The sequence below is a fragment of the Aspergillus fijiensis genome (genome assembly GCF_003184825.1).
Source record: "Aspergillus fijiensis CBS 313.89 unplaced genomic scaffold BO72scaffold_35, whole genome shotgun sequence".
NCBI classification, from domain to species: domain Eukaryota; kingdom Fungi; phylum Ascomycota; class Eurotiomycetes; order Eurotiales; family Aspergillaceae; genus Aspergillus; species Aspergillus fijiensis.
Window position 1 is genome coordinate 280,140 of NW_024469011.1, and position 25,327 is coordinate 305,466.

At 52.7% G+C, this 25,327-nt stretch overlaps 7 protein-coding genes across 7 annotated transcripts; 6 read left to right on the plus strand and 1 right to left on the minus strand.

The window, feature by feature from the left end:
* The first annotated feature begins 445 nt into the window (after positions 1–445).
* BO72DRAFT_449661 (SMP-30/gluconolactonase/LRE family protein) lies at positions 446–1,441 on the plus strand. Its single transcript, XM_040945073.1, has one exon. The coding sequence runs from the start codon at positions 451–453 to the stop codon at positions 1,036–1,038; it is 588 nt and encodes a 195-aa protein (XP_040799683.1). The 5' UTR covers positions 446–450; the 3' UTR covers positions 1,039–1,441.
* Positions 1,442–9,079: 7,638 nt separating this feature from the next.
* Positions 9,080–11,070, plus strand: BO72DRAFT_165722 (uncharacterized protein). The gene has a single exon (XM_040939341.1). It carries the CDS (start codon positions 9,490–9,492, stop codon positions 10,966–10,968), a length of 1,479 nt encoding a protein of 492 aa, XP_040799684.1. The 5' UTR covers positions 9,080–9,489; the 3' UTR covers positions 10,969–11,070.
* Positions 11,071–12,007: 937 nt separating this feature from the next.
* BO72DRAFT_449664 (histidine phosphatase family protein) lies at positions 12,008–14,075 on the plus strand. Its single transcript, XM_040945074.1, has 2 exons — positions 12,008–12,352; positions 12,418–14,075. Exons 1-2 carry the CDS (start codon positions 12,309–12,311, stop codon positions 13,775–13,777), a joined length of 1,404 nt encoding a protein of 467 aa, XP_040799685.1. The 5' UTR covers positions 12,008–12,308; the 3' UTR covers positions 13,778–14,075.
* Positions 13,870–15,638, plus strand: BO72DRAFT_513142 (uncharacterized protein; the record flags this gene model as incomplete). Its single annotated transcript, XM_040949459.1, has 1 exon — positions 13,870–15,638. The coding sequence occupies exon 1, from the start codon at positions 14,364–14,366 to the stop codon at positions 15,636–15,638; it is 1,275 nt and encodes a 424-aa protein (XP_040799686.1). The 5' UTR covers positions 13,870–14,363.
* Positions 15,639–15,698: 60 nt separating this feature from the next.
* Positions 15,699–16,946, minus strand: BO72DRAFT_165737 (uncharacterized protein). Its single transcript, XM_040939342.1, has 3 exons — positions 16,501–16,946; positions 16,120–16,184; positions 15,699–16,047 (listed from the first exon to the last, which is right to left on the minus strand). Exons 1-3 carry the CDS (start codon positions 16,761–16,763, stop codon positions 15,923–15,925), a joined length of 453 nt encoding a protein of 150 aa, XP_040799687.1. The 5' UTR covers positions 16,764–16,946; the 3' UTR covers positions 15,699–15,922.
* A 5,706-nt stretch (positions 16,947–22,652) lies between these two features.
* Positions 22,653–24,061, plus strand: BO72DRAFT_478713 (putative oligosaccharyltransferase subunit ribophorin II). Its single transcript, XM_040947526.1, has 4 exons — positions 22,653–22,941; positions 23,016–23,214; positions 23,272–23,556; positions 23,614–24,061. The coding sequence occupies exons 1-4, from the start codon at positions 22,793–22,795 to the stop codon at positions 23,851–23,853; spliced, it is 873 nt and encodes a 290-aa protein (XP_040799688.1). The 5' UTR covers positions 22,653–22,792; the 3' UTR covers positions 23,854–24,061.
* A 161-nt stretch (positions 24,062–24,222) lies between these two features.
* Positions 24,223–25,018, plus strand: BO72DRAFT_381925 (uncharacterized protein; the record flags this gene model as incomplete). The annotated part of the gene is made up of 2 exons (XM_040941449.1): positions 24,223–24,493; positions 24,612–25,018. The coding sequence occupies 2 exons, from the start codon at positions 24,223–24,225 to the stop codon at positions 25,016–25,018; spliced, it is 678 nt and encodes a 225-aa protein (XP_040799689.1).
* Positions 25,019–25,327: the final 309 nt, after the last annotated feature.

The following is a 25,327-nucleotide window of genomic DNA, read 5'->3' on the forward strand; positions in this document are numbered from 1 at the left end:
CAGGCACTTTATTGGAGGGTCCGTTCCATGATGAGACCAGGAATGAGTTTCGCTTTGTCGACATCTGGGAACAGAAATTATACGCTTTGAACCTTGCCGAAGGGCCAGACTCCTTGCGGATTTTGGACACGTCTGCTTCCATTGGGTGCGTCGCCTGTCCGATAGCCTTCCTTACAGGGTGTCTACTCCCAGCACAGCTTCGAGGCTAACCCGCGGGTCGGGACTGCAGGGTGACTGCCAACATCGCCAATGCCGGAGATTCCCACAAGGACCAGATCGTCGCGGCCGCCAAACATGGATTCGCCCTGATCAATCGCGACACCGGCAAGCTGTCGTATATCCGCAGAGCATGGGACGACCCAGACAGGGACCACAGGTAGGTGTCAGAAGTCGGGATCTGCACAACTCGAAGGCGTGAATCTGACTCATCGACAACGCCATCAAAACAGGATGCGTTTCAACGACGGAGCAGTCGACAGCCACGGGCGATTCTGGGCCGGGGCCATGAATGACCCCAAGATCCAGAAGCCTACCAACGAAGGGGTACTGTTCCGGCTAGATCCCGACTTGAAACTCCATCGGATGGTTGAACAGCTGACGATCCCCAACGGGATTGGCTGGAACCCTGCGGATGACACCATGTACCTGACCGACTCCCCTACTGGTAAGATTTTTGCCTTCGACTTCGATGCGAAGACCGGAGCAATCAGCAACCGCAGGGTTCACTTTGATATTGGGGAGCCCAAGGAGCCCGATGGATTTGCCATCGATGAGGAAGGCTGCCTCTGGAGTGCCATATATGGCGGCGGGAAGATCATACGCATCTCGCCGGCGGGAAAAGTGATTGGCGAAGTGATCCTGCCTACACGAAACATTACTTGTCCAACATTTGTCGGGACCGAGCTCTTTATCACAACTGCCAAGGACGATGTGAACGATGAGCAGCTTCCCAACTCTATCCGGTATGGGGGACGGCTTTATTGCGTGGATGTCGGTGTCAGAGGAAAGCCAAAGAATCAGTTCCGCTTCCAGGACTGATCTCATGGTGATAACCTAGCATTCAAAGAGTTGTAGAAAAAAGTATACTTTGACGGGGAGCTGCTCTGTGTGTAGGCTTTTAGACCAAGCGCCCTTTGAAGGGGCCACAATGGAGACGCGAACTTGTTTATAGGACCCGCATATGAAGAGCGACATTGTGTAGCAGAGCAAGTATGGAAGGCACATAAGGATTGTCCTGGTTCGAAGCGTTCAATCAGGCAGTCACCAAGGAAGCCTACTCGACTCGGACGGAGAACGGGAATTGGCGTCCGGCTGCGATGGGAAGAACGAACTCTGTGAGACACACAGTCTGATCAGAATATGTCAGTTGAATGCATCCGAGGTCCAGAAATAGAACAGGAAAAGACATGTGCAGAGTGCATCTACACCTCTCCAACCAAAGGCACGGAGACAAGGGATAATGCTGTTTGATTATTGTTGTTGTTGTTGTCGTCTCCATGCGGGGGAATAAATGCAAGGGGTGGGGCAGATGTAGAAGAAGAAGAGAAAAAGAAAGAAAGAGTGGAAGGAAGTCAGCAGACCCACTCGGTCAGTCAGTAAGTGAGGTCAGTCAATCCATGAGTATTTCTAGCAGGGCAAAGTAGAGTGTGTAGAAGGGATCGATGTCTAACACTACCGAGTTCGACGGCCACCGCGACTTCCTTTTCAGGTACTGCAGGTCCTTCTGCTTTCCAACAGTTTGAAATCTCATGCGCCTTTAGACTGTCATAATCCACGCCTCAGTACATTCAGATTAAATAGTCTTATGTAGAATACAGAGTACAAATGAGTGCATGGCCTGGTATCATACATGCGTCGTTCCAAACCAATGAACGGATTCAAGAAGTCACAACTGTCGACTCTTGGAAACAAGATATGAGCCCTCTGGTGATAAGTACAGTACAGTACATTGTAAATCTAGACTGTCCGGATCGATCTCGCCCGTGATTAAAAATCAATAAGACAGGCCAGCGGAAGCACCTGGCAGATACACAGAAAAGACGGGCCCAATTACTGTGCTTGTTTCTCTAGATGTAGCTAGTAGTATGCAGGTATACGCAGACATCGCGGTCAATGCGAATTCCTAAATAGAGGTCGCCGACAACACCGGATCGAAGCGTGCAGCCCCCGGAGTGGGAACCACACCCAGCAATTACGGTGAACTAGAGGGACAATCATCTATGCGTGATTCTGATCTCCTCTCCGAATTGGAAGCGATTCCCAGTTCCCCGAACTCCCCTTCTCCCCAGCTCCCAAAGTTAATCGGGAGCCCTGAGCATCGAGCGGAAGGAAGCCAACAGGTGGTGTGAATGTTATTGCATGCATGTGCAGCACAGAAAATGCACGCTACGGCAGTGCCACCTTGGGATCTAGACGGGGCTAGCCCTTTTTTTTCCTGCAGACGGGTTCAAGAATCCCATTGTCAACCATCGAGCATGATTAGCTATTTTCCTCGACCGGGTCAGCACGACCTGCAAGCATAAGTGAATTCCACTACTGCGAGCCATCGCAGCAGCGGGATGGATGATAGCGCATCGAGAGAACCGGGGACGACAAAAGCTAAGGTGAGTTGAGTTGCTTCTCACAACCTTCCGCGGCTGCAGTTAGAGGCCGCTACTCCGGAGTATGTTCGAAGTTGTGTTGAGTTTGTGGATCTCGCGGGGCTTGCCTGTCGGTGAAATGACTGTACCCTGACTGTGTATACATCCACATGCTAACCTACAATATGCTCCAGGCTGTACATTCAGCACGCCTTAAAAGAGCCCCTCGGAGAGAGAAAGGAAGGGTACGCACCCGGCCAAAATGGATACTCGTAATTTTCACAGCTGCAGGGCCCGAGTTCGATGTGCACTAACAGACCATGCACAAATAAAGTGGAGACCTGCGATGCAAGACTCCGTAGGGACATACGTCCATCCAGGCTTCAGTAGTCGTCAAACTACTCAGACTCCGTAAGCTAATGCCATTCCACCGGGATTCTTCATCTAGTCTCACTTAGCGGCGGACCACAGCCAAGATAGGAAATGGAAAATGCGATGGACTTTTCCTGCCATGGCTTGTGGGCACTGCTGGTCCGATGGTTTTCTCGATCCTTCTCAAGTGATAAGTTAAGCGGTATTAGCGGGGAACGGCAGCCCCAACACGCACGCGAATGGGAGAAAGAAAGAATCGAAAGGGAGACAAAGAAAAAAGTAAACATGCTCCAAACAAAGCCATTGACAACTGAAATTTTATCTGAAATGGACTATGCTCTGCATAAGAAAAATTGCTGCTGAGTTGCGGACATTCAACTCCGGATCCTGAGAGAGCCAGTAATACATTAAACCCCTCGGTTCATGTTTGTTTGTTTGTTTGTTCGCTGTTTCCTATCACTCCAGAGGGTTTTTCTCACCGTCTCTTCATATTTCTGGGCCACCTCACAGCCCGTTCCGATCGGGCTCCACACTCTCTTTTCCAACCCCGCCAAGTGATCCCATCTGCATGGACTAGACTACGGACTAGAGTCACTAGACTAAGTAATTATCTACCTGTCCGCCATGTTTCTCGTGGCACACGTTCTCCGATCGGACGGCCCACTCCACAAGTGTGCTCAGCAGTGTTCAAGAGTGCTCAGAAAACTGGCGGGAAGCATCCAGGAAACACAAATGCATCAATCAGACTGGCTTCCACACCAAGCGAGCTCGCAGGCGACAAAAGGACGAGGAATCGGAGAAGGTATCCGGTGCCAGCTGCGTCGACATGAAGCAAACGGATGAATCGCAATCAGTCCGGAATATCTGGTCTCCACTTCCCGCCTACAGGTGCTTGCGAATGACGAGGTGCGTACAGTAGGTAGTTTACCACCACACACCTTCCATTTAGTCAACCAAGCGCTTGTGAGTTTCTGGAGTTCGGGATCCGGGAGCCTGGAGGTGAAAGATCAAGGCTCAACCTTGGAGGCTGGCTGGACCTCAACGACCTCCCATGGCGCCGGACCGGACCCAAAACCTAGGGTAGCTTGCTGGTCCACGGTGATCCCGGTACTACTAGCCAACCCCTTTACGACCACTAGTTAACTGGTCTGGTTCTTCCAGAAGGGAGGAACAGACCTCGTTCTTCCTTGGTCTTCGTCATCAGACCAAAAGAGCCAGGAAATAAATGAGCAAAGTCAGATGAGCCACGAGGTTCCACTCTGTTCTATATGAAAAACCTTGTGCATTCATAGTTGTCTGATGTCGTCTCACAGAAGGCATGAGTGATAAAATCTTGAAAATGCGCCCGGAACGAGAGCTGATAGCGTCTCTGTCCGGTCCTTCGTTGGCTTCTACATGCTCGACACGCCGACTATGCGACGGCATCCATTTGATGAACCAGTAGAGTCGCACAAGAAATCCGATATTTGTTTTTCCTTTTTCTGACAAAAAGGAAGCAAGTGGACAGACAACCTAATTGATCGACAGTTCCTATTCTCTGACGGGGTTCTAGCCAGTCAGGTCCCCGCGGAACACCTCGGGCTTTCTGCAAGTAATTTGCTGCTTTATTCTGCAGAAGCAGCTCACCGATCTTTGCCGGCATACGGTTGACAGATCTAGAGCTCTCTTTCTCGTTGCTGTTGTCTCCTTTCAAACAATATCCGGACATTACACACAGTGTACTTAATGCATTGTTGCCTACTGTCTGTCGGAAGTGCCGTAGTTAATCCGTCTTGATGCAATCTGTATTGAATGCCTAAGCCCAGGTGGCAGGTGCACCTGTGAGAGATCCCGTTTGCAGATGGCTGACCGGGCTGTTGGCCGTCCAATATTATCAAGAGCTTAGCAACCACACTCGACGTATCTAGTTCGCTCGATGCGACCCGCAGTGGGCTGTGTTGAAACGATTGACATCCGTAGCTTGGGGATCATCCCCCGGGTCAGCGTAAGATGATATACTCAGTAAGTACAATAGCATCGTGGAATTATAACATCCCGGACCACGAAGCAAATTGGTTGGATCACAGTCGGGGGTATACCTTATCTCTTTCTCATAGAGTAGATGGAGGAATCAAGGGCAGCATTGCCTTGCGATCTCGAGAAGCTTTATGATCTGTGATTGATGCCCAATGACGTAGCTGAAACACTCTCCTGGCCGCCTCCTCTTCGCTTTGGCCCGATTTCACAGACATACTCCTGTCTCCCGTGTAAGTATCAGAGGAATTGAGCAGCAGCGGTGCCGGAAGGAATACAACAACAGTCCCCTGCGTGGACCACTCAGAAGTCGACCCCAGAGGGATGATCCGTGAGGCTTGATGACCTGTCTGCTCTGCTGCCTGCGTGCAATCAACCAAACTAACTTAACGGACGAGACTTTCCCATTCCAGGTTCCTGACCAATCCCAATCCTAGTATCGGGCTCAGCCCAATCGACTCGTGTTTGGTGTTAGCCAAAGCTGAGCCATCCATAAAGTACCTTGATCGTGGTTAACTACTCGTTACTCCCATTCCAGTCACACGGCTGGCAAAGGATGCGGTCCGCGAGTTTAACTCAAGACAGCTGGCCGGGTGAACAACGGGGATCAGCAGATGACATCGGAGTTCTGGTGACTATCCACAGTTTATGGAGTCCTTCCATATTTATTTTTCTTTTTTAGTTCAAGCTATTGAGTACTGGTAGTCTGGTACTAACTGACCCTTCTCCGGCTGACATCCGCACTGGCGGAAAGAGATGAGGGGAAGGCAAATATTAGGGGAACTGATTGGGGACTGAGAGAGGGGGGGGGGTCGGGGGTTAGACCCGGCTGCCCAGAAAGAAGGATTGAAAGGTGATTTGAAACTTGAACTTTGGAAAGTATGTTATCTTCCCGCATGCATGCAAAACATCGTGATTCGGGACAAATCTGCCACCTGAATGGAAGAAAGTCTGCTCGTCCGCCCCATTTGCCGCTGCTAACTAGACGACGGGCTTGGTTTGGCTTTCTTTGGCAGGATGGAGCAGATGGTCTTTTCCTACTCCGTCATGTTTGAGGTAGATAGATAGATAGACATGGATGAATGCTGGGGGGTTAATGTCCCATTTATCCACGGTTGCTGGTCATTGTGGTACGGTCATTCAATCAATAATAAATATCACTTGGCCATTCAGTCGATACTAGTAGTCATGGATATCAACCGAGTGCTTCGGGCCCCAGAAGGAAAGTGCAAAAGGTTACCTCTGTACTATAGGCCTATGTACCGGGTGTCTGTTTATATCTATACCAACTTCTTTCCAGTGCAGCAGCCTGTACGGTCCGGCAGTACACTCTGTCTTCATCGCTTTGACATGGCCAACCTCGCTTCATCTGATGATCTGTGTCGTTTTCCCTCAATGAATCTATTAGAGCCACTGGGCATGCTTGTTACGTTACCTCATTAGAATTAGTTACCAATCGAGGCCAAAATGCTGGGGGTGAACGAGACAATTGACATCGGCAAACTCAGTGGGGGCCAGGCCAAATGCCATCATCGCAACTGACTCGATTCGCACACCAACAAACAAGTCCAGAGATCGTCGTGAGACAGGCAGGATGTCAAAGAGACAAGATCCTTCCGAGGGCCAATCTGTAGTTGATTGCCAATGGGTCGACCTTCTCCTCCTCTCAGTGTTCCCCCAGGCGGTAAGTGGCAACCGGCAGATGTTTTGGATTACCGCTATAATACAGGCTGCATGCAGTATGTGAAATGGTCATACGGATGGATATATATTACAGTGTAGTCCTCCGTACTGACATACATTACTTACCGCTTGATTGCTTTCCTCGATCCCACACTCTCGGTCGGTACCTGCCCTGTACTTCTTTCCACCCCGACCGACGGCTTGAGCGAGCGGGTATCTTGCAAGTTTCGCCCTCAAGCTGCTGCTGAGCTAGTCTAGGGGAAGCACGACCTCTCGGGGACCTCCACCGACCCAAATTGACGGGCGCCCATACAAAAAGCTTCCGGTTCACCTGCATGTCCCCAATCCCCAATCCCATAGTTAGCCGCCTCTAGTGATCTCACTAGTGAACGATGGAGTTGGTTAGGGTGATTCGTTTCTCAAGACGGACAGGACTTCATGGAGGCTGAGGGATCCTGAAAGAAATACTCTACAAATCCCGAGCCTCCTAAATATTCGCCCCAAAGTTAACCGGATGAATCAACATAGCTTGTGTGATGAGGAAATGAATCACCTAGCAGGAAAGGTGATACTGTCATGGCCAGATAAATGATAGGTCGACTGACATATCCTTCTAGGTAACTTCTAGATAACCTGAGTTAACTGGTAACTTATAGCATAGGTACACTATACCTAGTGAGTGTACTGAGAGAGTAGGCCCGGGGCCTTGTTCAAACCTGGAAGCTCCGGGTAATGCTGTTCTCTTCGGAGCCTGGATAGACCCTTTTTTTTATTTCTGAATATTTTTCTTTTTTTACAATTTTTTTGTCTTCATGGTCTCTCTGATTTCAAGTTTCCCACCTGACAATCAATACTTACCTCCGAATTTGGAACAGCTTTTACCGCTTACGTAGTTTCGAGGGAGGGTTTCCGTCTTCCCCGAGACCCATCACGATGGCGCTCTCCTTCTCCTCCCTCTTTGGTACCAAGCAAGTACTTTTGACGGATGAAGACTAGATCGTTGGAACTGCACCCGGACTAGACAAAAGTCCCAGACAGGTATCTATGCATGCATGCATGTACAATACGTCTGACTGTCTGAGTTGATTGTACTCCGTACTCTGTATATGTATGAGCATGTACCTGTGTGTCGTGGTCTCCACCATAAGTTGTTTTTATGGATCATCAATTGGGCGTGGGACTTTAGAACTCTCAAGGAAGTAGGTTGCTGTAGTCTAATTTACCCAAGATTGAGGTAGAGCTAGTCGGGTGGATAATCAAGATCCACGTATATTCAGATGCATGGCTCCTGAGTCCTGAGTCCGAACAGGATTTAGTAAAAAGAGGAAGAAGAAAGATCAAAAATATAAAGGTGCTGTATGTAGGCTGTATGTAGGCTGTATGTACGGTGTATGTATGTATGCCTGTACAGTATGTATGTATGTATGTATGGATGGATGGATGTATTCATGCATGTATGTATGTCGCTAAGCAGTAGTTAGTAGGGACAGACCGACCAAGTTAGGCTTGCAGTCATGGAAAATCCACCTCTCTCTCTCTCTCCCCCCTTACCAGCTGCGTGAGCTGCCTGTGCGTCACTCTTTGTGTGATGCCATGATCTCTTTTCTTTTGTTTTCTCCTCTTTTCTTTTTCTATTTAAATTGATTGATGATTGATTTTTTGTTTTCATTTTCTTTTCTTTTCTTGATTAAAATAATCTTTGGTCTAACGCAAAGTGTTCTTACATACTTGTTGTTCATCGTCGACCCAAGATCCTCGCCCCCCTCCCCATTCCCCAACCCATGCCTCTGGGTTCCCTCTTCTTTTCTCTTAAACTAATTAAACTAACTAAAATCCATGGGTCCCACACCCGCTTGCTGCTGCTGCTGCTGTTCTTATTTTGATTCCCCATTTATTATTCACTACCAAACATCGCCTTCCGTTTCACACCGCCGAAAAGATTGTACTTCTTTCTCTGCTGTCAACAGCTCACTTATGCTTGTGCTGGGAAGCAGATCCGTTCCGTTAGCAATAATCAGATGAAATAAAATCAATTCAATCCCATAAGAGAGAAAAAATAATTAGGATTAGTACCATACCTAACCCACTTACCTGCCTACCAACCTACTACTACCATCCTAATCGCCTCCTCCTCCGCCTTCAACACTACCATAATCATTTGCGTTCCCCTTGTGATTTGAACTTACTTTCTACTTCCTTCTTCTTTCCTCACTGATCGAGACGTTGTCTGACTCACCGAACTTGTCTTCTTTCACTGCCTTTTCTATCAAGCGTGCCTTGACTCTGATAACTCGGCTCCACTATACAGATACTGGGTATCGATTCTCAATTGACTTGATTTTCTTGTTCTCTCACATCATACATTGAACATTGGTGATTTCAACGATATCCGGCGGCAATCGAGTAAATCTTGCTGGGCACAGAATATACTGTAGTGTTGATTGACGCGGTCAATTCATTCTCACGGGATACAAGCCAGAACCGAAAGGATTGGGTGTATAAGGATTCTCCATTGCGCACGACATCCGCTGCCCGTGTTCCTTTCTCAACCACCCAAGCCCAGCCTATACTTCCCTCCTTTTTCTCGTCTTCTTTTGGGCTCCTAATCAGCCTTTCCGTCACCGTGGCTACCCTAGGACTCAGTGTGTTGGCCAATCTTCCATACTCCAGTCCGGTGCATTCTTCGTCCCAATATCATTCGCTGCCTGGTTTTCCTCTCGCCCAACCAACCGGCTCCTTCTCTCAGGCTCCTCTTCGTCAATCTCCAGCTCACCTGGAGAGAGGAGGAGCCCCGCCATGCCCAGGATCATCTCAACAATCGGTACTGAGAGATTTGGAGCACATGTCGCCCCCTGTTTCTGCTCCCTCCATAGGCGATACTCGTTCGTCCGAGAGTCGCGGTTCGCTCGAACGGAAAAGACCTCGCCTGGACGATGACTCGGATAGCTCAGATCATGTTCGTTCGCGACCTTTCTCCTGGCAATCATCTGACCCGTTGGGGTATGCATTGAATTCGACTGGGCAGTCTCGTCCCATTGGCGTGGAATCGATTCTTAATCCTCCGTCCAAGGTGCCGAGCATCAAACCAGAAAACGGCTGGGAAAGTCATGGGGAAGGACAGTCGACTGCAGCTTTTTCTTCACACACTCGACACCCGTCCTCGCCGACGATGCATCTTCCCTCGCCTACACTCCACCCAGCTAAGCGACTTTCCTCCTCTCCCGGGGTCAGAATCCATCCGATTATAGCGCCTGCATCGCCATCAGCTCGATTCCCTCCTCTTGGGGGTAGCTTGAGCTTGAAGGCTGGACCGGCCCAGTCTCCACTCTCTCAAAAATCACACCTGAGCTCGTACTCCAGAGGTCCCAGCTCGCCCCATTATATCGACTCTGTTCCAGGGCACCCCGTATCGACCTCCTCTCACCCGGGTTCAGCCCCAATCCTGGCCCCAGTCTCGGTGCAATCAACTCCAACTTTCCATAGCCGCCAAGTGAGTGGCAACCACACACCTCATCCGAGTTCTCAGGAAACCAGTCCAACAACGCCGGTATCGACTTACAGTCAATTTGGTCGATCGTCTCCGGCAACAGCAGTGGCTCCCATGCCACATCACACACCTTCGTTCGGAAATACTTCATATACAACAGGAGATGCGGCGAGCCGGCTACCTCCTGCCATGGCAGTACCGCGGCCTGGGGACGAGTCGGCTGAGCCACCACCCCCTGGCATGATTCCGTGTTTCGTCGATACGAAATCGGGCTCGTCGCAGCAGGCGGAGAAGCGGAAGGCTAACAGTGACGCCTCAAGAAGATTCCGCAACCGCAAGAGGAACGAAATGCAAATGGAACAGAAGATCACTGCGCAGCAGGACGAGATAAGGAAGCAAGCCGAGGCTCTGCAGAGACAAACACAAGAGATTCGGGCATTGACTCAGGAGCGCGACTTCTACCGCTCCGAGCGAGACTTCTTCCGTGACCACTATACTCGCCTGGTACCTGCAGGACAGATGCCTACGAGGCCAACATCTCCGCATGCGTTCCGCACGTCTTTTCTCACAGCCCCTGATCAAGATCGAAAGGCAGCTTGGCACGGACCCGAGGCAACTCGCGAAAGCCTGGAATCCGCACGTGGGTCCGCAGCAAGCAGGACTTCGATGGCCGATTCGAAGATGATACCCTTGTCGACGGCACGGCCACCTGTCACATGGCCTACCTCTTCGGCCTCTTACGGCACGATGCACGCAGAGCGGGGCATAGTACCTGTTGAGCGACCCCCTAGAGAATTAGCACACGTTTCTGGGGCATGGACACGGGGTTCGTAATGCTCCTATTGTGGGCTGCGAGAGGGGACACAGAGACATCAACCACATGCCCTCAGTCCCTCATGCAGTACTATATCTTGGGCAGTATCCCCGAGGGCGTTCGTTTCTGTTAGGGCAATCACTTTCTTATGTGCTTCTGCCTACATTTTCTTGTATAAGATTCTGGAATCCTCACAAGTTTTTTTTAGAAGTTGGAGGAGTCATTATTTGACGTAACATTCTTTTCTTCTTGACGGGGGAAAGTGTGCAAAAAAGAGATATTTACATGGCTTACATGCTGGAAGGCTTAGAACTTTTGATGATAGCAATGGAAAAGGCGGCAATTTGTTTTTCTCCTCAACCTTTCTTGTGTACTGTTGAATTTTTACTGGATGCGACTTGACATCGGGATGGATGTCGAAAATCTTTTTCCTTTGCAACATTCCTGGGATTTACCTTTTCTTTGTTGGTTGCTTTCGTCTTGCACGTGGGAGGACTACTAAGACTTGGTAGGTTGTGCTGGGATTGCATATGTATGTAACACTATATCGCTGGCCAACCGCCTGATGTGATGTTGTGGCACCTCAGACTCTGCCAGCCCTCACACTTCTAGAGACAGTATTAGTATGAGCTTTGAGTCATTCAAGCAAGAATCATATAGAGATCCTCACTACCTTTACCTTCATTACACGACGGTCTATTTTGACAATGGACTGGGGGTGGGAACGTCGTACCGCTAAAGCGTACTTGCATGGAACCGACTGACGAGAGCTGCAGATGGTCAGACAAAGGCTATCAGGGTTAATCTCGTAGATTCAGTATGAGTATTATTGTATGTACTGTGCCTCTGTACCGTTCCCGGTGGCCATTAGTCGACACCTGAGGATTCCGGCAGTGATGAGATACGACTCGGGAGGTCCTCAGGCAGCTACCACTCATATCTACCCATATCTACTACCCAACCAGAAGAAGGGAAATCCCCCACGTGGTCTGCCCCCTAGATGCGATACTCCACAGCCATGGTCCAATTCAACCTGGGTCCCGTCTCTCTCCGGTACTACTTACTACTTCTACTGATGTTACAAGGACTCTGTTACTGTGCTCCGAACCACATCCCGTTTCTACTACTCCTATACCCACTTAGCAGTTTAAGCACTCCTCGAGATCAATTCTATTCTCGCACGTGGGCTACCAGTGTCGCGTGCTAGCTTTCTAGCTCCCGACCGGTGTCGCACATTTAGAGCCATGGGTGCTCTCCGGCCACAATAATGAAGGGACTATATGAACCACCCCAGCTCGCTGGGGGAAGACCTCGTCAATTGTTGTTTCTTGCGAACAGAAAAACTGTGATTGCGGTTATAATGGGCTTCTTTACCATCCTGCTCTCGCTCTACCTCCTCTCTGGGTATGTAGAACCTGACTCTCCCCATTCCTATGCATGTTGCTTACCGCCTCCTCCAACCTTGCTAGAGCATCCGCCGGTCCGGTGGTTAGATCCCCCAAGCAGAGCTCCTCGACCTGCGACAGTGTCAATGAGGGCTATAATTGCTTCTCCGAGATTTCGCATCTCTGGGGCCAGTACTCCCCTTACTTCTCGGTTGAGGAGGAGTCCGTCTCTCCGGCTATCCCTGAGGGCTGCCACGTCACTTTCGCACAAGTGATCTCCCGCCACGGTGCACGGTACCCCACTGCATCCAAGTCCGCAAAATATGCCAAAGTGATCGCAAAGATTCAGGCCGGTGCGACCTCTTACAAGGGGGATTATGCCTTCCTGGAGACCTACAACTACACCTTGGGGTCGGACGATTTGACTTCCTTCGGGGTGCAGCAGATGGTCGACTCGGGAATCAAGTTCTACCAGCGCTACGAGTCTCTGGCAAAGGACGGCACTCCTTTCGTTCGCGCATCCGGGTCAAGCCGGGTGATCGAATCTGGCCAGAAATTCATCCAAGGTTTCCAGAACACGAAGCTCAATGACACCTTGGCCCTTCCCGGTCAACTTGCTCCCTTGGTCAATGTGGTGATCTCCGAAAGCACCAACGCTAATAACTCGCTGGATCCCAGCACCTGCACGGTCTTCGAGAACAGCGAACTGGGGGATGATGTTGTAGCCAACTTTACTGCCCTCCTCACGCCGCCCATCTTGAAGCGGCTGGAGAAGAACATTCCCGGAGCGAACCTCACGGCCAAAGAGGTCGTCTATCTCATGGACATGTGCTCCTTCGATACTATCGCACAGTCCGAGCCGGAGACTCAGCTCTCTCCGTTCTGTGACCTCTTCAGTCATACGGAATGGGAGCAATACAACTACCTGCGTTCCTTGGAGAAGTACTACGGGTACGGTGCTGGAAATCCTCTTGGTCCTAGTCGAGGGGTTGGCTTCACCAATGAGTTGATTGCTCGTCTGACACATACTCCAGTCCATGACGAGACAAGTACCAATCGCACTCTGGACTCGAGCCCGGCCACATTCCCCTTGAACTATACTCTCTATGCGGACTTCACACACGACAACGGGATGATCCCTATCTTCTTCGCCTTGGGCCTGTACAACGGCACCAAACCGTTGTCCAAGACGAAGGTGGAGTCGATGAAAGAGACCGATGGGTTCTCGGCGGCGTGGACCGTTCCATTCGGTGCGCGAGCCTACGTTGAGATGATGCAGTGTAAAGCACAGCCGGAGCCTCTTGTGCGGGTGCTAGTAAACGATCGCGTGGTTCCGCTGCACGGCTGCGCGGTTGATAAGCTAGGCCGATGCAAGCGGGATGACTTTGTGCGAGGATTGAGCTTTGCTAGATCTGGCGGGAACTGGGATCATTGTTTCGCCTGATGTTGATGCTTTTTTTTTGGCTATCTCTAAACCACTTATACTGGTAACAATGCGGACTACCTGGGCTCTGTGAGCAAATCGATTTACTTTTTTTCATACAACTTAGCTAGTACAGCATTAGCCATACGTGTTAAGATTTTCAGGGATAAGAGGTTCGGCAACATTCTGAGTGAACAAAAACCCATGGGCTTGTCCGGTAAGTTCGATTTCGTTTATTGTCATCTTGCTTTCCTCGTTAGGAAGGTAGACTGTGCATCATTGTGGACATCTTGTCCACAACTTGCTACCGGAGCTTTTCTTCCCATTCTTTATCTCTTGTATCATTGACGAGATACCTGACATTGACCATATTTCAACCCTTGAAAGGCATTTAGTATATTGAAATCCCCACCGCTTCTAGGACATAATTGACGGAATCCAAGTTCAAGATTGATAACAAAGATGTGTTCAATCCGAACAATATTCGTCGTCGGCAATCCTCAACCTCGACACAAAGGGAACTCGGAGATTTGATGCGTCTCTCGTCGCAGCGAAAGAGCATTTCCCGTGCTGGAGTCTATAAATATATCGGCCGTCTGGCCCCAAAATGAGTTTTTGTCAACCTCATAACACGGGACCTCATCCACTCGACCAACCTACTTTGTCAACGCCAATTGACCCCAAGATGGAACAACCACTCCGTCACGGACTAAACGCCGAGCAGAGCCCCGCGAGGCGGTTGCTCTTCCTGATCTGCCCTGGCGGGTATAGTTTTGTCCAGCAATACCCAACCGTGCTCGCCCGGCTGGCCAGCTGGGCGCGACTGGTCTGCGTGACCAGCGAGGCCGACTTCGTGCGCAAATGGAACGTCTGGATCAGCGACCCCACCTACCGCGTGGCGGGCTTTGTCCTGGTGGACGGGGCGATTTTCGAGTCCCGTAACCGGCACCTGATGCGAAGGCTCGTCGAGCTCCCGCGGCGCATCGTCCCCTATCAGCGCCCGCTCACGTTCTCGACGCCCGTCGACTCTCGCTGGTACGACCAGGCACCCAACCCTGAGTTCCGCTACGCGGTGGCCCTGAATGCCGCCCTCTGGGCCGGCAGCCATCCCACCGAGTTCAACCACTGGCTGTACGAGACCTGGCAGATCAAATGGCAGGTCATGCCGGGCGTCAGCGCGGCGGCGCCGGAGTTCTATCTGGGCAGAGTCGCGCGCGAGACCGCGGACCTGATTATCGAGGCGTGGTTCCAGGGCGCCTTCCTGTCGCGGGCCGTGTTCGTTACTGGGCCCCCCGTGGACCCCTACCGCGTCTGTGACCACGACTCGGTCCTGCACACGTGCGAGGATGTCCTCCTGCGGACTCCCGAGGAAGCCGACGCGGAGTATCAAGCGCGCATGGCGGCGCCGCGGACAACGGTCGCCCCGCTCGAGCGGGACAGCGGGGTCTTGCACCCGGATGTGGAGCCCATCTACACCCAGAGGACCGATGAGAACCCGGTGACCTTCCCCATGCGTCCGCTGCAACAACCCCAGCGTCGTCGTTGGCGAGGAGCCCGTATTCTGCGGGAGCACCATGCGGCGACGCTGAACGTCAACGTTGCCGAAGGGGGGGCCCCGAATAGGATCTTTGCATTCATCGGGCTCATCGACGACATTCCCGAGGTCGGAGGCCTGATCCTCGATATCTGCAACATCCATGATGGGGAGATCCAATGGACCGCGCCCGAGCTATCGATGCCTGAAGGCGAAGACGAGCCATACGATGCGGCGGATGAGAGACCGCGGAGGGTAAGCCGTCCTCATCTTGAACCCGAAGAATACGATGCGGAGGATGAGAGACCGCGGAGACGAAGATCTCGGCTTTACCTGCAGCTTGAATAAGCCAGCTCTACTAGATCGTAATCCAAAGTAGAAATTTGTGTAGTGACCGATGTATCCTTCGCCGACTGCATATCAGTCCTAAGCTCTGCCTATGCCTACGCCTGACAACGGTGTCAAACAACCATAAAAACTGCGCCAGAAACATATTTTTTACGCTTTCGATCCTTGCCTTGATCAAGTAATAATATACATGTCACCAAGATACACCATCACCCGGTGCCCGGCACCCCTCCTCGACCAGACAACCCACATTAGTAGCACCACGACCAACGCCCTCATAGTATCTATTCCCTCCCCTCCCCATTCCCCCAGCTACCTCCTCCTCTACTCTGCCCCTGCTGCCCCTGCTGCCCCTGCTGCCCCTGTCCATCCCCTCCAACCAACCGCTTCGGCTTCTGATTCCCAACCGCTAGACAGTGACGAGTCAGTACACCGCTTTCCCGGGAACATCACCCAAAACAAAGAGGGGAGGGTGACATACTCCGCTCATAGAGAATATAAGACGTATACATCAGAATCGGCAGCGCCACGATCGTCGAGAGCCATCTGTTTTCGCCACCCCCGGGGCGGAGGGGGGTTTGGTCCATTAGTTATCTCGTGTCCTGCTATCCTGGTGCTGTATACTCGCCCTGGGTTGATGATAAGGTAGCTTCCACCCTCTCTCCCGTGTGCAGGGGCGGGTATGGGTATTGGAAGTGATAGTGCTAAGAGGGGCAAGTATATGCTCATCTGGGAGGACACAACACAACAACCCCATCCCCAAGCATGCGCTCTCCAACCAAGTCAAGACAAGACAACTCAAGCAAAAAAAAAAAAAAAAAAAAAAAAAAACAAAGGGCAGCGGGGAGAAGAGGGCACACACTTCCTAGCGGCAGCTTTATACTCCTTCGTCTGCCGGATATCGTTCGCGGGGAGCGGAGGGCGGCGGGAGCCTCCGCCTCGCCCTACTCTCGGGCCAATGCTTCCTGGGGTCCGGGAGGCGAGAGGCGTGTGGCGGAGGTGAGCTTCGGGGAAGACGGCGCGTTGGGGAGTGGGTTTGGCAATGGAAGGTTGAGCGTGAGACTTGGGGGTGGGGGTGGGGGTGGGTGGTTTGGATGTGCGGGAGGTGGGAGTGGAGGGGGGCATTGTCTTTCTCTTTTTCTTCCTCGTCGTTGCCTTATTTTGTGGAAGAGCAGGAAAGGATGAACAGTATGAATGAATGGGAGAAATTGGTTGGATAGGGTAGGGTTTGTGTTTGGATGTCCCAGGAGCAGTGAGCAGTAATAAGCGTCAGATGTCTTGATGGTGATTTGATGTTGTTTCCAAGGGTGGCTTGTCGCCAGCCGGAAGGGAAATTCTTTTTCTGGGGAAGTGGACGGTGCCTTGGGGCCTGAGGCAGGCATTGCAGGAAACAACTGGGTTGATGGTGATGGGTTAGTCGCTACACTCTACACTCTACACTTTACACTACACTTCGCAGCATTCTTGAAACCGCCTGTCACTGGCGACAGCTTCTTATCTTCAGATCTCGATGGATTTGCACCTTCTCAATTTCCTGTGCAATACAGTTCCGCTGGTGTCCGTGTCCTCATTTCCAGCTTTCTCCATCTCATCGCAAGATGCATCATGAACCGTGAGCCCCCAATCCTATCCCAATTCAATCTAAAAGTACAAGCACACACGTACACACAAAAGCATCCGCAGGTCGAAATGCAACGTGCAACGTGCAACAAATCACAGCATGCAGCCAGTTTCCCATCCTCAGCTTACAATCCTTGTATTCGAGCAACCCGTCCCGATTACCAGTACAGACATCAGTGTGCAAGAGCGGGAAGAAAAGAGGATTATAGTTGTAGGTATGATCGAATCCCGAGTTCCCAGAACCCAACACGACAGCAAAAGCCATATCTCCTTCCATGGCATGATGATCCTCGTCCTCCGATGTTGATGATGATGATGATGATGATGATGATAGAAACACAATCGCTATGCTCAGCTAATTCGCAAGATTTATCGCAAGGAAAAAGGAAATAAAAGGGACAAAGTAGTCGTGCTCAGCCGGTAACATGTCTCGAATCTTGGTCTGCTGGGACAACCTTGGAGCCAGGTGATGCTGTTTCCTTCCCCAGTCCGCTCTGTGTTCATGCCCCCTCTGACAAGTCCATCCGCCTCAGCAGGGGTCGATTTCGCTCGTTCTTCATATTCCACCGTTCCGTTTCATCTCTCAAGGGCCTTCGGTCTTCACCCTCATCGTGCTAGTACTAAATTCGTCGTGGTCGGATTGTTTGTCGATACTGTTCTTGAAGTGAAAACCTTTCTGTTCAACGGTCGTTGACGTCTCGCAGCCCAGGGTCGAGACACAAAATAAGGAAGTGACCTGACTCCAGCACAAAGCATGCATTATGTGGATAACAGCGCATGAGACGTGGGGGGTAATCGAGGCCGGAGTTCCCTCCATTCCACCCGCCACCCCCTCTTCTGTCTGGTCTCACTTCGAAAAGTCGATAGTCGTAAAGAAGGAATGACTGCGAACCAGACAGAAGAGGGAGTTGTGCTACTGGTCTGAGTGTGTGAAACGCGGTAGGTGGAAGGGAAAGAGACCGGTCGCCTAGGTGGTGGGCTCCTTCTTGCGGGCGTTGGCGCGACGCGCCCTCTGCTCGGCATGAGTCTGGAATTCCGCCATCAACGCTGCTGCAGCTCGCCGCCGGGGCCGGCCACCAGGAGTAGTTCCTGGGACTGCGGTACTGGCTTCGGTGACCGGAGTCGAAGCCTGGGGGGCGGGAGCTGTGGCAGGTGTAGGCACAGGTGCAGGCGCAGGTGTAGCAGTGGCGTTTTTGTTCCCGTCCCCAGGCGAGGCTGGAGTCGCCGTCGACTTGGATGGAGTCGAGACAGGATCACGGCGCAGGCCGGAAAGTTTGAGAAGCTTCGAAGGCCGGCCCTGTGGGGTCTTGCTGTCTGGAACACCGTTCGCTTCAGGCGCGCTCTCGATCTCAGAACGGGTGCGCTTCTTCGATGAGTCATTTGGAGAGCCGCCGTTTCCCGCCGCAGCGGCTGCCGCAGCGGCGCCCTTCAGAGTCAATTTAATGCGCAGAGTCTTGGGCTGGTCTGCCGCGTGAGGGGGAGTGTCCTCCTTGCGACGTCGTTTGGCGGCTTGTGCGGCCTCGGTGGGTTGCTCTGCGCCACGGCGGCGCTTGCGCGGAGCCGGGCCCTTGTGTTCCACCCCCGAGCCGGATTTGTCCTTGTCACTCGAGGTCTTGTCATGCTCAGCAATCAGGGCGTGAATGGCAGCAGAGGGCATGAACCGGTCCACTTCAATGCCGCGTTTGCGTGCCTCGTCCCGGGCCTTGATCTTCGCTCGTTCCTCATAAACGTTTTCATAGGTGAACGGCATGTGCGTCGCACGTGGGATGTTTCTCTCGCCCATCAGAGGGGGAAAGCCAAAGATACGGTCCTTTTCCAGCTGATCGCGCGAAATGAGGCGGACAGGAGGCAGCGGCAGCTTATCATCCCCGTAAGTGTTGTTGGGTCGATACCATTCGTACTCGCCGCCAACATACACCAGTTCCTCGCCGAATTTGTTGACTTGGCCTGTGTAGGTGAAGCCGTCTTCGTCAGTCCACTCCTTCGACTTGTCCCTCGAGGAGGTTGGCTTACTGGCCCCTCTCGCCTTCGCTTTGTCCTTGGTCTTTGTCTCGTTTGAGGGTTGCTCCTCGGCGAGAGGCCGTTTGTTGCGTGTTGCACGCACCGGTCTCTGTGGTCTCGACGCTTTTGGGAGTTGCTCCGCAGGTGAACTGGTTTTCTCGGCTTCGCTCTCAGCTTTCTCTTTCTCTGCAGAGTCATTCTTCGCAGATTCCTTCTCCGCAGATTCCTTCTTGGAGGCTGACTGTGCATCTGGCTCTGCATTTGGCTCTATATTGGCCTCTGCATTGGCCTCCTCTGCATTGGCCTTCTCTGCAATTTCCGGCATGCTGCTCGCCTTCTCTGCTTCGTTCTTCTCTCCATTCTCCACCACTTCCGTCTCCATGATATCGACATCCTTCTCCATCACATCAATTTCCTTCTCCGCAACGTCCGCCTGACCATTTGGCTTTTCCTGAGCCTCTTTCTCCGCGGTTTCTTTCTCGTCCTTCTCTCTCAGCTCCCTCTCTTTCTCTTCCCTTTCCTCCCTTTCCTTCTCCAGCCTCTCCCGCTCCAGGCGCACCTTCTCCTTCTCTGCATGCTTGACCTCATATTCACCACGAAGCTCAGCCAGCCAGTTCTCCGCTTCCGCGACAGGCTCGAATTCAGGGGCAAGAGCCGCATTTGCCAAATCAAAGATCTGAATGCCCAAGGCCACTGCATCCCATCTCAACGGGGGACCCTTGGGACCATCGGGTCGAGCCGACGTCGAACGCGGAGGCCGGCGGAACCGCCGCTCGGATTCGATCGACTCCATGGCCTTGATGGTCGGCTTGCGCAGTCTAGTGGAAATGCGGTTGCCAGCTGACGTCGCCGTGGTCAGGCTTCCTGTGGGCGAGCCGGGCGTCTCAGTGGTCCCATCGAGGCCAAAGTTGTTGCGGTACATGTCTGTGTCATATTCGAAGTTGAAGCTATCGCCGTAAGGAGTCGCGCCGGGTGTGTTGTTCTCGTCGAGAATCGGAGTCCCGAAATCCCGCAGGATCTTGTCGTCAGAGGCTGGGGTGGTGGATTCGATGCTCTCCGCGATTTCCCGGCCAAACGGTAGCGCAGGGGTGAGTGACTCTGCGCCCGAGGAGAGGTCGCTGGCTTTGGCGCTGTTGCTGTTCAGATAGTTGGGGGTTTGGCTACGAGTTTCGGGCTCAATCAGCGAGCGACGACTGCTGCGCTGGGGTCGAGTGCTCCCCTTCTTGGAGGCACGGGAAGGGACGGACTTGGCGTTGCCCATGTTGGATGATGTGGTTGGAGTTGATATCTGTTCGATCGGAGTGGATTGGGTATGTTCAATGGCTGGGTTCAAGCGACTGGGGTTGGTAGTACCAGCAGCTTTGCGGTCCGTACGGCGCGCTCTGCTGGTGGAGACGAGAGGGGTAGACGGGCGAGATGATGCAATAGGTGTTTGAGGTTTGGATGAATTCTTGTCCTGCGTACTGGAGTGCTTGGTAGCAGTTTCCACAGGTGCAGACTCAGTCTTGATCTCCGCAGGAGTTTTCGCGACGTCGGAGCTTGGGGTCTCAGCGCTCTTGGGATTACGATCCTTGCGAGTACTGACAGGAGTAGAAGTGACTCGGGGTGTAGAAGCCGACGTGGACAAGGCACGCGGGGTAGAAGAAGCAGAGGAAGTAACACGAGGGGAGGTAGAAGTAGGGAGAGTAGTGGTCGCCAAAGAATGCCGCTTCGGTTGAGTCTTTTTCAGCAGAAAGTGATGCAACGTTGATTGCGACTGTTCTGGACGCGGTTTGGTCTGAGGAACAGCCGGTTCACTGGGAGATCCGGTGTTGGAAGTCAGCTCACCGTTGGAAGTCACGGCTTTTCGATTTCGGTCCCTCCTCTTGGAGACACTGTCAGTGGCTTGAGATGAGACCACGGGTCCCTTAGAAGTAGACGTATTAGGAGTCTCCGTGGATTCCTTTCCTTTGGGAGTCTGCGTAGTTTGATTCACAGATCGTTGCGTTTTGCGTCGTTTGGCCGACGGGAAAGATTCTTCAAATGAGGTAGTGACAGGAGTTGGAGGTAAAGAGTAAGATGATTGAGAGTGATTTGAGGCGTGAGATTCAGGTTCACGGGTTGTTTTACGTGACGCACGAGATGAGCTTCGTCGAGTCTCACGCTGGAAGATGGGTAAGCACGGGTTTGAGGATGGGGAAAAGGTAGAGAGTAAATGGATCAACATACAGGAGTTGTTGGGTCGAGAGAGAACGCGGCGGGGGAACCGAGTTCCCTGGCCAGTGAAGCCCTACCCACCACTGGTGTGTTATTAGCATCGCATTCAGTGAATAAACCACCCCCCCGCCTCCAAAGTCACATGTTCCTCTCCAAAGTGTTCTGGAGTGAATGAACTGTTGCCTAGCCAAACTGGACGCTCTTGTATTCTTCTTACTTTTGACTGTGCTTGGTTCACCAACTTCCCCAACTCTTTCGTCACTTGTGTTCAGGTATCGTGCCCCGGTTCAGCCCTAGTATCGCAGCACTGCTTTCTTTCACCGGTTCGGAGTGCAACGGAGCTGATAGACAATGAGTTATTATTGCTTGATGGTGGGTTTTCGCTACAGTTGTTGTAGTCTCGCAGTGAAGGCGACGGTCGGACTGGGCTTGGACTTTGCCTGCAAGGTTGGGCGGTGGTTGTCAGTGAAATGCGAAACCAGACAGGACCGAGGATTGCGGTAAACCCGGAGCAAGAAAGCAGGAAGCGGCAACCTCCTGGGAAAGCTGACACGCACACTCAAAACGACACCCGCCTGGTTTAACCCAACACCGCAGAGAGATCCCTACTTATAGTGTATTCACTTCGCATGCAAGTGATTTCGCTCAGCGGCGGCGGTTTGCGATCGAGAAACCCGCGTGACCCGATCGGTTGGGGCGGAGAGGCGAGGGAAACCCCGGAACGTTCAAGGCGCACTGCAAGCGCAGGGAGGTTCGTCGCGGAACTAAAGGAGAGGGGTCAAAGACATGGCGCACAGGTAAAGAAACGACTTTCCAGTCGATCGGAAGCCTTGCGACCGCGCAACTAGTGGCAGGATAAAGCCTAGTCGAGAAGTTTGGGGGATGGAGGGAGCGGAGAGGAAAGAATTATGTTTGGCAAAGGCAAGGCAAGGCAAGCAAGCAGAGCAAGCAAGCAAGCAAGCAAGCAAAGCCAGGGCCGAAACCTCCCATCGAGACGGCCGGGAAATTAGGGCTTGCGCAGCCAAAGGCAGGCGGGCGGTGAAAGCCGGTGGTCACTGGACCGCTGCTTGCCCCAATGCACGCGCGCCGGGCGCTTATCTTAGCGCCGAACCTGGCCGCGGGCTTGCGTGTCGCTCGCTCGGTCGGTCGGCCTTTTTCTGCCTTTCTGGCCAAGTAAGACTGTTTCCCCGTAGTTAACTATCATCTGGTCTCTCCGCCGACCGCATCAATTCCTCCACAGCCCAGCTTTCGTTTCCTGCGCTTTGCTTTCGGTCGTTGCGTTGCGTTTTATTCTTCTTCCCTCCCCCCCCCAATTCCCTCCTCAATCATACATCACAATGCAGCTGTGGCACTCTCTCCTTCAGCTGTCCGTGCTGGCTTCGACCGCCCTGCCGACCGCTGTAGCTGCTTCCGCGTGGGGATTCACTGATGCCACCGTGTCAGTTCACACCAAAGGCGCTGGCGTCGGCGCTGGATTCAAGGAAGCGTATGTACAATTATTGTCAAGGCGAAAACTACAGGAAAGGTTTCAAAATGCTAATCTACTTGTGCCATTGACAGAATTCCCGACAACAAAGCTCTCTCCAAGCCGGTCTCCCTCGGATCTGCCGACACCTTGAAGGTGACTTTGACAGCCCAGGAAGGCCGCTCCGCCAAACGCGCGCACCAGGTTTTCCTCTTTCTCGAGGACCCTGAGACCGGATTGGATATCTCCTACCCCTTCAGCGTGAAGGATAATGGCAAATCCAGAATTGAGCTGGTCAGTGCTTATCCCGCAACTCTGGACCGGATGAAACAAGGCTGACGTGCATGCTAGACCCAGAAGGACTTGCCCGTTCAATTCCTTTCCGTCTCCGAGCCCCTTGATGCGCGAGTCCTGATCGGATCCTTTGGCGAGGCCGACGCCTACAACGGAGCTGCATTCAAGCTGACGGTGGCCCGGAACCCCGACGAGCCTGTGCCCACCGTCGAGTCGTCGCGCTACGGAAAGCTTCCGGAGATCCATCACATCTTCAAGACCGATGCTCAGAGTCCTCCCTTGGTCATCACCTTGGTCTTCCTCGCTCTGGTGCTTGCTGCCCTTCCGGTTCTGGGCGGAGTGGTAAGTTGTTCTTCTCTGTTGCCGCATCGATGGTGGGCTAATTCTCCTCTGATACAGTGGCTGGTCCTCGGCGTCAACTTGAACCACCTCCCTACTGCTTTCAAGTCGGCACCCCTTCCCCACGCAGTCTTCCTCGGCTCCCTCTTTGCCATCCAGGGCATCTTCTTCTTGTACTATACCTCCTGGAACCTCTTTCAGATCCTTCCTGCTGTCGCGGTGGCTGGTACCGTCGCATTCGTCAGCGGCAGCCGTGCTCTCGGTGAGGTCCAGGGCAGACGGCTTGCCGGCCTGCGGTAAATTACTCAGTGGTGCAGGTCGAGAGTCTGGGTGTGGCATTATCGGTTGTGGGGTGTATCCGACGTCATCTAGCTCGTGGTCGGATGACTACTAGTTGTATCAGTGTAGAAGAAAGTGTACATTCCAGCTATCAAAATCCCGCAGGACAACACCAACCTCATAGCCGTTAGCAGTACCCCATATCTCAGTTCACATATAAAAACATCGGAGATGGCTGACGTCACCCGCGCGGCTAGTGTATAACCCCGATCGGGTTAGCCTGACAGATCGGATCCTCTGCAGAAGAGACGCAACGGCGGTTGATCCGCCGCAGTCTTCACAAGCTGAGGCTAACCACTGCAACGAATCTCACACTTGCTTCCCAACACCATGGGTGCATCAGCGTCGAAACCTGCGAAGTCCGCAGCGGCGGCAGCTTCACGGCGTCAATATCCCAAACAGCCCACGACATCCACTACCAGACCTCCCACCTCCACACCCGCATCAGCACCGCGAGCGCCACAACCACAACCGCAACCACAACCCAGGCTTCACGAGCAGCCGCAGCGCAGTCCTCGCCCCAACCCACACCCCAGCTCCTTGCGACCTGCAACATACCACCCGCAAAACCAAGAGCAAGCGTCCCTCGAGAAATCAAGCGGTACGCCTACCCCCATCCCTTGCCTTGCCTTCCCTTCATCCTAAACCTTCAACCCGCCTTTTCGCAAACAACCCCCTTCCCCGGAAGTCGCAAAGCTAACAGGCCGAACGCGAGATAGCAATCGACATCGACGGCCGCGACCCGGACTTCGCCGCCTCCCTCCGCAGCATCGGCCCCGTCACCCCGAACCCAACCTTCTCTCCCTCGAGCACCTTCAACCCCGCGCAGCGATCCTTCGGGGGGCCAGGCGCCCCGACGGCCGCCTTCGCGCCCGCTCCCAATCCAGCCCTGTTGACCGTCACGGCGCGGCAACGGCTCACCAAGGCGGCGGAGGAAGAAGTGGACAACCTGGGAAGGTCGGACTTTGTCGGACGAGAGTATCTGGATGCGTTGACGATCCGGCAGGTGTTGGCCATGCGGGATCGGCAGGGCCTTCCCGCGAGGGAGATCGAGCGGGTGTTGCGGTTGAAGAGTGGGGTGGTGGAGCGGTTGGGGGCCAGGGGGGTGGTGGGGGATCTTGGTTAAGATAAAAGCCAGGATGGGTTTGGTTGCTGTCTTGTCAGGCGGTTGTGGTTTGTCTTCTGAGGTTCTTTTCCTTAGCGTGGACTGTGCTTGATGGGGCTACGGTAGAGGTGTACTGGTTTGGGGACCTGAACTGTAAGATAAAAATCTAATGCTTTTCTATCATCCAGGGTGGTAGATGTGCATTACCATGGCTCTATTAGTCGGGTGTGCGAAAAGCACTGACAACATCAATTGTACAATACTTTTTTCTATATGAAGACACTCCGGGTGGTGCTTTGGGGGAATATCATGTACCGTGATTTGAGAGTG

Excerpts from the sequence above, each read along its gene's own strand:
- BO72DRAFT_449661 (XM_040945073.1), top strand. The coding sequence starts at position 451 with ATGCGTTTCAACGACGGAGCAGTCGACAGCCACGGGCGATTCTGGGCC.
- BO72DRAFT_165722 (XM_040939341.1), top strand. The coding sequence starts at position 9,490 with ATGTCGCCCCCTGTTTCTGCTCCCTCCATAGGCGATACTCGTTCGTCC.
- BO72DRAFT_449664 (XM_040945074.1), top strand. The coding sequence starts at position 12,309 with ATGGGCTTCTTTACCATCCTGCTCTCGCTCTACCTCCTCTCTGG. Across the intron at positions 12,353-12,417 it reads TCGCTCTACCTCCTCTCTGG|AGCATCCGCCGGTCCGGTGG; the intron begins GTATGTAGAACC and ends CAACCTTGCTAG.
- BO72DRAFT_165737 (XM_040939342.1), bottom strand. The coding sequence starts at position 16,763 with ATGCCCCCCTCCACTCCCACCTCCCGCACATCCAAACCACCCACCCCC. Across the intron at positions 16,185-16,500 it reads TATAAAGCTGCCGCTAGGAA|ATGGCTCTCGACGATCGTGG; the intron begins GTGTGTGCCCTC and ends TGGCGAAAACAG. Across the intron at positions 16,048-16,119 it reads TTATATTCTCTATGAGCGGA|CGGTTGGGAATCAGAAGCCG; the intron begins GTATGTCACCCT and ends GTCACTGTCTAG.
- BO72DRAFT_478713 (XM_040947526.1), top strand. The coding sequence starts at position 22,793 with ATGCAGCTGTGGCACTCTCTCCTTCAGCTGTCCGTGCTGGCTTCGACC. Across the intron at positions 22,942-23,015 it reads GGCGCTGGATTCAAGGAAGC|AATTCCCGACAACAAAGCTC; the intron begins GTATGTACAATT and ends TGCCATTGACAG. Across the intron at positions 23,557-23,613 it reads TTCCGGTTCTGGGCGGAGTG|TGGCTGGTCCTCGGCGTCAA; the intron begins GTAAGTTGTTCT and ends CCTCTGATACAG.